This window comes from Macaca fascicularis, chromosome 10, assembly GCF_037993035.2.
Source record: "Macaca fascicularis isolate 582-1 chromosome 10, T2T-MFA8v1.1".
In the NCBI taxonomy this organism is placed as follows: Eukaryota; Metazoa; Chordata; class Mammalia; order Primates; family Cercopithecidae; genus Macaca; species Macaca fascicularis.
The window spans coordinates 84,506,128-84,518,218 of NC_088384.1; the positions used below are offsets into that span (position 1 = coordinate 84,506,128).

At 54.0% G+C, this 12,091-nt stretch overlaps 1 protein-coding gene across 1 annotated transcript; it reads left to right on the forward strand.

Moving 5' to 3' along the window:
- Nucleotides 1–3,939: 3,939 nt before the first annotated feature.
- Nucleotides 3,940–10,517, forward strand: CPXM1 (carboxypeptidase X, M14 family member 1). The gene is made up of 14 exons (XM_005568507.4): nucleotides 3,940–4,180; nucleotides 5,725–5,886; nucleotides 6,075–6,184; nucleotides 6,321–6,460; nucleotides 6,554–6,644; nucleotides 7,266–7,416; nucleotides 7,514–7,602; nucleotides 7,945–8,068; nucleotides 8,152–8,348; nucleotides 8,434–8,613; nucleotides 8,699–8,996; nucleotides 9,179–9,318; nucleotides 9,952–10,054; nucleotides 10,160–10,517. The coding sequence occupies exons 1-14, from the start codon at nucleotides 4,009–4,011 to the stop codon at nucleotides 10,399–10,401; spliced, it is 2,199 nt and encodes a 732-aa protein (XP_005568564.3). The 5' UTR covers nucleotides 3,940–4,008; the 3' UTR covers nucleotides 10,402–10,517.
- The last annotated feature ends 1,574 nt before the right edge of the window (nucleotides 10,518–12,091 follow it).

The window sequence follows — 12,091 nt, forward strand, 5'->3', positions numbered from 1 at the left end:
GAAAATGGCACAGTGAAGAGGGGTGCCCAGTCTCTCTGGCTACTTCCTGCTGAAAAGGGGCATTGAAAGGATTAGTTGCATTTTTTCCTTTCCTGCTTTCTGTCATGAAGGGAATGGAGGGTCATGAAAAACTTGTTCGTGGAGGGAAGGCCAGATTCCAGAAAGAGGACCCATGAAAATGGAAGTTGCTGTTGCAGGCTGGTATTGGGATTGCATAGTCATCTGTAGGTGGAATCATTATAAGCTGGAAGATATAAGCGTTAAAAGGCAGGAATTACAGGCATGCACCTCTGTGCCCACAAATTTTTGTGTTTTTAGTAGAGACAGGGTCTCACCATGTTGGCCAGGCTGGTCTCCAACTCCTGACCTCAGGTCATCAGCCTGCCTTACCTTGGTCTCCCAAAGTACTAGGATTACAGGCATGAGCCACCACATCTGGCCCCGGGGTTTCAATTTGTGTATTTATGCATGGCCTCCACCAGTCTAGCTTGGAAAAGGGCAGGGCTTTTGGATAGTTCCATACATACAAAATTATTATTTCTTTTTATTTTATTTTATTTGAGACGGAATTTCGCTCTTGTTGCCCAGGCTGGAGTGCAATGGTGCAATCTCAACTCACCGCAACTTCCGCCTCCCAGGTTCCAATGATTCTCCTGCCTCAGCCTCCGGAGTAACTGGGATTACAGGCATGCACCACCATGCCTGGTTAATTTTGTATTTTTAGTAGAGGTGGGGTTTCTCCATGTTGGCTAGGCTGGTCTCAAACTTCCGACCTCAGGTGACCCACCCGCCTCAGCCTCCCAAAGTGCTGGGATTACAGGTGTGTGCCACCACGCCCAGCTATTGTTTCTTATAATTAGAAAACTTAACAGGTTTTATTACATATTTTTTTCATTCCTTCCAACGGAGAAGTTACCATATGATCCTGTCTACCCCTACCTCTGTTTGGGCTAGCATTGGTGGCCTGGTATTGCCAATAGGTTCTGTGCTGGGGATAGCTTCTGCCCAGTTCTGTTATTAGGATTGGGAGCATGAGTTTCATCTGCCCACGCTAAAGACTACATGTGTGATTTTTTTTTTTTGAGTGTGTGAACAGCAGGTAGTTAAGACCACAAATACATCTTGCCAGGTTAAATCAAAGGTGACAGTTAAAGTCTGAAATTCTTGAATGAACTTAGAGGGATCCTGACTAAATGAACCAACTTGGATTGAATTTGCAAAAGATCAGACATGATCAGAAAAGGGACATGAACTCAACTTGTTCCCAAATCTTCATTAGCCATCTCAGCAAGAGGCAAAATATTTTGGGGATTTCTCTGAGGACTCTGTGCTGGTAGCATGTGTGACTCCCCTGAGAGTATGTGAAGGGGAGAAAGTATATGGGTATGTGGGTGGGAGATTGACTAGAGAATGGAGCAGATGGAGAGGGTGTAGGTGAAGAGTGAGCAGGTTGAGGAGGGTATAATAGGCAAAAGGAAGGATCATCTAAGACATCAGAATCGGGGAGGGAGGAAGTTCCTTGGAAGCATACATGACAATTTTTATGTAATTTTGGGTTTGGGTTTGGGGGTAAAGCAAAAAAGACCTCAACATATGGGACTTCTGAATCCTTTCCAAGGTTCCGGCAAAAAATCAGTTAAGTTGTAAAATAACATTGCAATCCAAAGTTTCATTAATTGGCCAAATTGATTGATTAGGGAGCTTGTATTGAACCCAAGCAATATTACAAACAAAGTATTTGCTTTTTAAAATCTTATTTATTTTTTATTTTTATTTTTTGAGACGGAGTCTTGCTTTGTTGCCCAGGCTGGAGTGCAGTGGCGCCATCTTGGCTCACTGCAACCTCCACCTCCTGTGTTCAAGTGATTCTCCTGCTTCGGCCTCCGGAGTAACTGGAATTACAGGCACTCATCACCACGCCCAGCTAACTTTTGTATTTTTTTTTCTTTAGACATTGTTTCACTCTTTCGCCCAGACTGGAGTGAAGTGGCATTCCAGTTGGCCCACTGCAACCTCCGTCCCCAGGTTCAAGCGATTCTCCTGCCTCAGCCTCCGGAGTAACCGAGATTATAAGTGCCCGCCACCGCGGCGGCTAATTTTTTTTTTTTTTTTTTTTTCTGTATTTTTAGTAGAGACAGGGTTTCGCCATGTTGGCCAGGCTGATCTCGAACTCCTGACCTCAGGTGACCCACCCGCCTCGGCCTCCCAATTTGCTAGGATTACAGGTGTGAGTCACTGTGCCCAGCCAATTTTTGTATTTTTAGTAGAGTCCGGGTTTTGCCATGTTGGTCAGGCTGGTCTTGAACTCCAGACCTCAGGTGATCCGCCTGCCTTGGCCTCCCAAAGTGCTGGGGTTACAGGCATAAGCCATTGTGCTCAGACTTATATGCTTATTTTTAAGAGTTTGTGGGTCAAAATGAGACCAATGGGACTTTTTTTTTTTTTTTTTTTTTTTTTTTTTTTTTTTTTTGAGGCGGAGTCTTGCTCTGTCGCCCAGGCTGGAGTGCAGTGGCCACATCTCAGCTCACTGCAAGCTCCGCCTCCCGGGTTCCCGCCATTCTCCTGCCTCAGCCTCCCGTGTAGCTGGGACTATAGGCGCCGCCACCACGCCCGGCTAATTTTTTGTATTTTTAGTAGAGACGGGGTTTCACTGTGTTAGCCAGGATGGTCTCGATCTCCTGACCTCGTGATCCGCCCGTCTCGGCCTCCCAAAGTGCTGGGATTACAGGCTTGAGCCACCGCGCCCGGCCTTGGGACTATTTTTAAGGAGGCAATCCAAGGACGAGTTGGATGGAACTGAATTAATTGAACCCATGTTGGGTTTAGACAAGGAACTACAAGATCCCTGAGGCATCCCTGTGTAGAATTGAGATCAACCGCTTCCAGGACAAGGCTTATGGAGTGTTAAAATGAAAGTGCCTTGCCACTTTGACAGGCAATAGCTCTTTCGTCTTGGCCTTGGGGTAACACTGGGGGATGGCCCTTGGCCAGAAACTGTCAATTGCCAAGCTGAGAACTCAAGCTGGTTCACTGGCAGACCGAAAACAGAAAAGAGCCCTAGCCAGTCCCTCATCCCTAAGGGCAAGGACAGCCAGGTATCCCTTCTCTAGGGCTTCAGGATCCCACCGAAGAGCTGCGTCCGCGGGGACCGTCAGTTCCCCAAAGAGTAAAGAATCAGACCGTGGAAGGAAACAGAGAAAAAGGAAGAGGGAAATCCCAGTGAAGTCCCCGTATGGGCCACCAAGATGCCAGGCGAGGTGTCAGAGCTCCGGAACCGGGGAGTGGTTGGCTCCCGGGTGGTAAAATAACTTATCAACAACAGCATAGGTCTAAAAAGGAAAGTTTTATTAAATGGAAAGGACGCTGCAGCAGAGCGCAGTGGGCGCTTCAGCAAGAGAGGACTGAGCTCCCTGCGGGGAACTGCAGGGTAATTTGGACCACATTAGTCACTTAGGTCATGGTAAATGGTTACATTTGTCTATATTTTGGTGCCTTGATGTCAGCAAAGGTTGCACAATGGGTCTTAACGTGCACGCATTACGGAAATGTACAGACATTCCAGTTACTTATAAATTCTTGGGAAGGAAGCTTGGCACCAGATGTGGCTTTAGACAATAGAGAAGTGTCATGCTGAATTCCTCAGATAAGGGGCTTTGCCTCCTATTAGTCGGCTTGATGGCCACCAGGTGATCTTTGGTTTCTTCAGTGTGGCTTTGTAGACTGTAAAGGCGCAGCGCGCCAGTGAGGCTGGTTAGCCCCAGACGGCCGAGAGGAAGGGCAGAGTCGGCGGTCCCGAGACCTGGGGCGGCCCCTTGGAGGTCAGCCCCGCTCGCTCCTCCCGGCCCTCTCCTCCTCTCGGAGGTCCGAGGCGGGCAGCGGGCTGTGGGCGGGCAGGAGGCTGCGGAGGGGCGGGGGGCAGGAAGGGGCGGGGGGCTCGGCGCATTCGGCAGGAAGAGACCGACCCACCACCCGCCGCGGCCCGCGCGCCCCTTCCACTGAATCCCCGCCATGTGGGGGCTCCTGCTCGCCCTGGCCGCCTTCGCGCCGGCCGTCGGCCCGGCTCTGGGGGCGCCCAGGAACTCGGTGCTGGACCTCGCACAGCCCGCGACCACCAAGGTCCCAGGCTCGATCCCGGCCCGGAACAGCAGCCTGGCACAGCTGCCCGCGGAGACGGCTAACGGTGAGTTCCACGACCGCGGGTCCGCTCCCCCGCAAGCCGACTGCCCGGCTCCCCTGCCCCGTCGGGCGACCCTTCCCTAACATACGCGGGCACACGCACACTCACACCCCCACACACGTACACTCACACTCATCCCACACGCATACTCGCACCCACACGCGCACTCACACTCACATGCACATTAACATGCACATTCACACACGCATACACGCACGCGCTTGCGAACACACACATACACACTCACACTAACAGTGCACACACACACTCACACTCACACTCCCTCAACTCCCTGCTGGGAGCAATGGCTGCTGACTCGGCAGCCCCGGTTCCCTGCCAGACCTAGTCAGCAGTCCCAGGACAGGCGCCAGTGGGATGCTGCCTCTTCCAAGCCCCAAAACTTCCCTTTTCACCAAAGACGAAACAGGCCAGAACCGGCAGGAGGGGAGACAGAGGGATAAAAGCTCTCAAGGTGTAGAGCAAGACTGTGTAGGAGAAAGTTTGAAGGCGAGGGCTGGAGAGAAAGAACAAAAGGAAAGAAGGGAGAGCCCCTCGCTGAGGCTGCCGGGAGGATGGGGCAGAGCCGGAGAGGAAGGCAGCCTGACTTCCCAGCTTTCCAGATGTGGAATAGGAGTGGAGGAGCGCAAGCGGATGGCACTCAGGGGCTTCTAGAGGAGACAAGTGGAAGTGGGCCTTGAAGGGTGATGTCAGGAGAGTCTGGAGAGAGAGAGAGAGAGAGAGAGAGAGAGAGAGAGACAGACCGACAGACAGACCGACAGACAGACCGACAGACAGACCGACAGACAGACCGACAGACAGACGGAGAAGGAAGCGGCGGGCAAAGGCACAGGGGCACCAGATGTAGAAATGAGCAGCCTGTTCTGGAGGCAGCTGTGGAGCTTCGATGGGTACCCCCAACGCCTGCCCTGTGCAGAGCCTTGTGCTGAAGGGCAGGCGGGCAGGCTGGTGGGCAGGTGGGCAGGCCCAGCCCTGAAAACCTCAGCACCCAGGCAGACATGGATTCCAGGACAGGCCGTCTGAACCCAGAGGGCAGACACAACAATGGAAGCGGCACAGGGGTTTTGGGGCACGATGCTGAGTCTGGAGCTAAGAAAGCCTCCTTGGAAAGGCATCTGGGCTGAGATGCAAACGAAGAATGGGAATTAGGTGAAAAAAATCAGAGGCGAGGGGTAGCATTACAGGGGAGGGGATAGCTAGTGCAGAGACCTGGAGGTAAACTGGCAGACTCAGCTCTTTGGAGCAACCAAACAGTTTCTAGAGGCTGGGTGCAGCTCTCCATTGGATTAGAGGTTCAGAGGGAGGCTGGCCAAGCATGTAGTCACATCAGGGAGGAGAAGGAGGAGCCAAGGAAGTGACTGGAGAGGCAGGTTGGGGTCAGATTGCAGGCCTTTGATGTCATGTGAAGGCTGTTAGATCCTGGCCGTGTGGCCTGCTGTGGGCTCTCATGTCTTCTTGGGCTGGCGGATCTTTCCATCCGGGGTTTCACCATTCTTCCTTTCCCCATGCTGTGCCTCTCGGACCCCAAGGGACCTCAGAACAGCATGTCCGGATTCGAATCATCAAGAAGAAAAAGGTCATTATGAAGAAGCGGAAGAAGCTAACTCGCCCCACCCCCCTGGTGACTGCCAGGCCCCTTGTGACCCCCACTCCAGCAGGGACCCTCAACCCCGCTGAGAAACAAGAAACAGGTACTTCCTCTCCAGGGGCCCAGCCCAGACTTGCAGCCCCTAGGGCACTTTACCAACACAGCTCTTGGTCTCATGGGCACCAGCATGCCCCTTGCTTGCCTAGCACAGGAGCAAGCTTAGGCTCAGCTTCCCATCTTCCCTGGCTACCCTCCCTCTGGTCCTGTCTCACTGCTCTATCCCCGCCCCAGGCTGTCCTCCTTTGGGTCTAGAGTCCCTGCGAGTTTCAGATAGCCGGCTTGAGGCATCCAGCAGCCAGTCCTTTGGTCTTGGACCACACCGAGGACGGCTCAACATTCAGGTCAGTAATCCTGGCTCAGTGTCATGGTCTCAGGGTAGGGAAGGCAGCCCCTGGGAGCGTCTCTGCTGCCTCCTGTCTGTCCTGGCCTGCCCCACTCTGTCCACCTGAGCCTGACCACCATGTCCTGTGTCTGTAGTCAGGCCTGGAGGATGGCGATCTATATGATGGAGCCTGGTGTGCTGAGGAGCAGGACACTGATCCGTGGTTTCAGGTGGATGCTGGGCACCCCACCCGCTTCTCGGGTGTTATCACACAGGGCAGGAACTCTGTCTGGAGGTGAGGCAGACTAACCCTAGGTCAGGAGGTCACAGAAGGACTGGGGTGGGAGTCCTGGGGGCACTGATGATCTCTCTCCACCTCTCCTGCCAGGTATGACTGGGTCACATCATACAAGGTCCAGTTTAGCAATGACAGTCGGACCTGGTGGGGAAGTAGGAACCACAGCAGTGGGATGGATGCGGTGAGTGGCCCCACTGTGACTGGACCCTCCATCCTGGGAGTTGGGCACCCAGTCCAGGCTAGGCTGAGGCTCCTCTGAGGACAAGGAATAGATGCCTGCTTGGGCTTCCAGGAGGGTGGGGCTTGTTGTCAGGAGGGTGGCACACAGCAGGCACCATTGGGAGCCAGCTGCTTTAGGACATGCCCACATCCTCCCCAGATAATGCCACCACAGGGTGGGTGCTACTTCATGGTACAGCTTCCTCCTGGCATGCCCCTTCTGGCGCAGGGCCACTCGTCCACATCACTTCTTGCCTCCTCGTGGTTCTGACTTCCGTGTCTCATGGACCTCTTTTTACCCCAGGCTACAATGTGGAGTCCTGGCCAGCTCTAGGATTGGTTTCCCCTGAGTCACGTGGCCAAACTGGTCTAATGAACTGTGTCCAACCCAGAGAGCAGAGCTGCCTAGGGCTGCCCATTGGCAGGGGCTGTGGGCCGGGGTCTGTGATGCACAGTACAAGTCTCTAGCTGAGCCCACTAAGGTGGGGAGACAGTGAGCTTGGAGGCCTGAGCTCGTTCCCTGGGTCCTGGGTCAGGCTTCTGGGGTTTGAGCAGCCACAACAGAGAACTTGGCTGCCCCCAGGTATTTCCTGCCAATTCAGACCCAGAAACTCCAGTGCTGAACCTCCTGCCGGAGCCCCAGGTGGCCCGCTTCATTCGCCTGCTGCCCCAGACCTGGCTCCAGGGAGGCACACCTTGCCTCCGGGCAGAGATCCTGGCCTGCCCAGTCTCAGGTGGGCAGTCAGGCCAGGGCTGGTTGGGCAGGGCCTGGATGCAGGGTGCATCCTTCACTGTGGACATACCCTTTACCATAAACTCAACCTCCACCAGACCCCAATGACCTATTCCTTGAGGCCTCTGCACCGGGATCCTCTGACCCTCTAGACTTTCGGCATCACAATTACAAGGCCATGAGGAAGGTCAGATATAACCCCTATGACCTGGGAAGGAGGACCCACCCATCTCATGTCCCCTTCCCACCGGGGCATAACCTGCTGTGACTGTGCTTGTTTGCCCCCGCCGCCTCCTGATGTCTCAACCTTCTCTCCTGTGGACCCCTAAGCTCTGTCCCACTTTCCCTTATTATGGTGCCTCCCCTGTCCTGCCCCTTCCTCCCGGCTCTGCTGCCGCTCCCCTCCTGTGCCATGATGGGATGCCCCCTCTGTGCCCTCGCTGACTTTTTAAGTCTTTCCATGGCACACGTGATCTGCTCTGGGCGTACCCCTCCCATGCCTCATGCCATGCTACACTGTGCCCGCCAGCTGATGAAGCAGGTCCACGAGCAATGCCCCAACATCACCCGCATCTACAGCATCGGGAAGAGCTACCAGGGCCTGAAGCTGTATGTGATGGAAATGTCGGACCAGCCTGGGGAGCATGAGCTGGGTACTGGCAAGGGGAGTGGGGAGAGGTAGGCACAGGGCAGGGCCCCAGGCATGAGCCCGATGCAAGCCCCCATGTGTCCCCAGGGGAGCCTGAGGTACGCTACGTGGCCGGCATGCATGGGAATGAGGCCCTGGGGCGGGAGCTGCTTCTTTTCCTGATGCAGTTCCTGTGCCATGAGTTCCTGCGAGGGAACCCACGGGTGACCCGGCTGCTCACTGAGATGCGCATTCACCTGCTGCCCTCCATGAACCCTGATGGCTATGAGATTGCCTACCACCGGGTAGGCCACCCAGCACGAGGGTCACTCTGTCCTTCTGCCCTGGTGCCTGGACCTGCTCGGCTTGAGCAAGCCCCTTCCCTGGCAGGGCTCAGAGCTGGTGGGCTGGGCCGAGGGCCGCTGGAACAACCAGAGCATTGACCTTAACCATAATTTTGCTGACCTCAACACACCACTGTGGGAAGCACAGGACGATGGGAAGGTGCCCCACATCGTCCCCAACCATCACCTCCCATTGCCTACTTACTACACCCTGCCCAATGCCACCGTGAGTATTCTTAAGGCAGCAGTGGAGGGCTGTGGGGGGTGGACCTTGTCTCTGTCTCCTGCCCCTCCTGACCTGCCCCATCCAGGTGGCTCCTGAAACACGGGCAGTAATCAAGTGGATGAAGCGGATCCCCTTTGTGCTAAGTGCCAACCTCCACGGCGGGGAGCTCGTGGTGTCCTACCCATTCGACATGACTCGCACCCCGTGGGCTGCCCGCGAACTCACACCCACACCAGATGATGCTGTGTTTCGCTGGCTCAGCACTGTCTATGCTGGCAGTAATCTGGCCATGCAGGACACCAGCCGCCGACCCTGCCACAGCCAGGACTTCTCCGTGCACGGCAACATCATCAACGGGGCTGACTGGCACACAGTCCCCGGGAGTATGTGCCTGAGGGTGGAGTTAGCCCTGGCCCCGTAGCCCCTGCCCGGATAAGACAGCCTGCGGTTGCGTACAGTGCTGGCATCAGTTCCCACCCTGAAGTGTCCCTCAGAGAAGGGAGGGTAGCGGGAAGATGGGACTGCATCCTGCCTGCTTAGGCACCAGTGTCTGTGGTACCCTTAGGCATGAATGACTTCAGCTACCTACACACCAACTGCTTTGAGGTCACTGTGGAGCTGTCCTGTGACAAGTTCCCTCATGAGAATGAACTGCCCCAGGAGTGGGAGAACAACAAAGACGCCCTCCTCACCTACCTGGAGCAGGTCGGCTCTGCGTCCCAGTCCCCAGCCTGCCTGAATCACCCCTGCTGTCCATTTAGCCTACAGCTCCTACCAGGGGTTGTTCTAAGGTCCAGCTGAGCATTCAGACTCACAAGATGCCATGGGCCATGCTTGGTATCAGATTGTCTTGGAAGCACACGGGACAGGAAGTGCAGTTGGCTGGCAGCGTGGCACCGTGTTAGAGCCGGTGGGAGGAGCCTCCATTGCAGTCTAGGTGGTGGTCCATGGCGCTGCCCCAGAGCTGTCCTCAGGAGAGACTCATGTGAGGCAGGTGCAGGAGCTGTCCTGGCATAGAAGCTTCATGTTCCATGGAGCTCATAACCCTTGTAATGGCTCCATAAGCAGAGCTTCCAAAGCTTCTACCAAAGACAAGCCTAATAACCTGGGAAAGCCTAAGGATAGATAAGCCTTCTTACCAGGTATTTATCGTTTTCTTAGTCCAGATGTGATTTATCAATCAAGATTTCTTTTTTTTTTCCCAGAAGTATTGTCACCTAGGCACATAGTAGGCCTACCACTTTGATCAGGTTTGCAGGGCAACAGAGCCAGCAAGTTAACTAAATGTCACGTTCTCCTGCAGAAGGGGAAGGGCTCTGATAACCTTTTCCCACACAGGTGCGCATGGGCATTGCAGGAGTGGTGCGGGACAAGGACACGGAGCTTGGGATTGCTGATGCTGTCATTGCCGTGGATGGGATTAACCATGATGTGACAACGGGTGTGTTTGACTGGGAGGGCAAGGGAAGGGGCTGGAGGGCTGGAGGCCCAGGAAGAAGCAAAGGATCATTGATTGGGTCCTGATCATGTCCTTCACTCTCCTCAGCGTGGGGCGGGGATTATTGGCGTCTGCTGACCCCAGGGGACTACATGGTGACTGCCAGTGCCGAGGGCTACCATTCAGTGACACGGAACTGTCGGGTCACCTTTGAAGAGGGCCCCTTCCCCTGCAATTTCGTGCTCACCAAGACTCCCAAACAGAGACTGCGCGAGCTGCTGGCAGCTGGGGCCAAGGTGCCCCCAGACCTTCGCAGGCGCCTGGAGCGGCTAAGGGGACAGAAGGATTGATACCTGCGGTTTAAGAGCCCTAGGGCAGGCTGGACCTGTCAAGACGGGAAGGGGAAGAGTAGAGAGGGAGGGACAAAGTGAGGAAAAGGTGCTCATTAAAGCTACCGGGCACCTTAGCTCATCTTCGTGTTGTCTCTATGCCCCAGGTCCTCCCCCTGGGATGGGCCTCAGTTCCTATTCTGCACACTTGCACACTCTCATCCATTGGCTTCTGGACACATTGTGTGAAAAGAGGATCCCACCTGGGCTCTTCTTGAACCAAGGACCTGGCAGAGCAACTCATTTCTGCTGATCAGCTTCTGCTACAGGTACCATTACGGTGCTGCCAGGCATTCTGTAAGCGCCTGCTCATTGCCAGGTGTGCAAGGAATCAGGATCAGCAGTGCCTGCACTCAAACTCCTGGGGCTCCTAGTCAAGGGAAAGGACAGTTCAGTATATTATGAGGCATGCTAGGGTGGAGGCCCGGTGCCGTGGGAGTGCAGGGGAGCTGCACACGTGAAATACAGCACTGCAGATCAACAGGACTCGGCAGTGAAGGATGCAGTAGAGGTAGTGGCTCTAGAAGTTCAGGCGGGAGTTGGGCAGGGTGTGGAGTATGGATAGGGATGGCTCCAAGGAGGAGGGTCGGCCAAAGGTGGGTCAGCTGAGAACATTTGAATTTGCTTCAGCCATTCTCAGACTATTCATAGCTGATAGGCTTTGATGAGTTTCTATCAGACTGAAGGGGAAGTTGTGTATCAGTCTGTGTCTTGCCAGGTAAACGACCCATTCTAGGCATTTAATGTGGAGGGAAATTTAATGCTGGAAATTGGATAGGAAGGTGTTGGAAGAGCTGAATGAGGCCGGGTGTGGTGGCTCACGCCTATAATCCCAGCACTTTGGGAGGCTGAGGTGGGAGGATTGCTTGAGCCCAGGAGTTTGAGACCAGCCTGGATAACATAGCAAGACCCCACCTCTACAAAAATAAAAAACAAGAAACATAGCCAGGTGTAGTGGCGCATGGCTGAGGGAGGCTGAGGTGGGAGGATCACTGGAGCCCGGGAGGTGGAGGCTGCAGAGGCAGCAGTGAGCCATGATGGCACCATTGTACTCCAACCTGGGTGGCAATAAAATAAAAAAGAGCTGGATGAAAAAAAGGAAGGGAATTTTACCCAGAAATCAGGATAGCACCCTTGGTCTGGTGTTTATAACCTGTATTTGCTGATGGTGCTGGAGCTTGTAATCACTTGTGACTACTTGCAACCACAAGCAATCACCTGCCATGGCTAGAGCCAGAAACAGGATCATTTCTCATTTCCTCCCACTTTCTAGTCCCTGACCTATGAAGTCCACTGACAAAGTCTAATAGTAACTCAGCTGGCAAGGAAGCCTACAAAATGTAGCCTCCCAACTCCCTTGTCATTCAGAGTAGAGCTTCCAGGGACAGGAATGGGGCAAATACTAATAGGCAAAATCCGGCATAAAGACATCACGCAGCCTTTTGCCATGTAAGTTCTGCCTACTACTTGGCTCTCGCACTGTTTCTTGAGATGTCTGTGTCTCTGTCTCTCGCACACATAGTGAGTATCCATTAATCACCATGAAGGATCTAGTGCCAAATTTCCCTGCACCTTTTTTCCTTACCTCCACTTATAGAGTGTCATTTTTCAAAAACAGATTTTTAATTCATTGAAGTTTATCATATATAAT

What these genes read in the sequence shown, in the direction of transcription:
- CPXM1 (XM_005568507.4), top strand. Translation starts at nt 4,009, where the DNA reads ATGTGGGGGCTCCTGCTCGCCCTGGCCGCCTTCGCGCCGGCCGTCGGC. An exon ending in ATTACAAGGCCATGAGGAAG is followed by an intron (nt 7,603 to 7,944) that starts GTCAGATATAAC and finishes TGTGCCCGCCAG; the next exon opens with CTGATGAAGCAGGTCCACGA. An exon ending in GCCTGGGGAGCATGAGCTGG is followed by an intron (nt 8,069 to 8,151) that starts GTACTGGCAAGG and finishes ATGTGTCCCCAG; the next exon opens with GGGAGCCTGAGGTACGCTAC.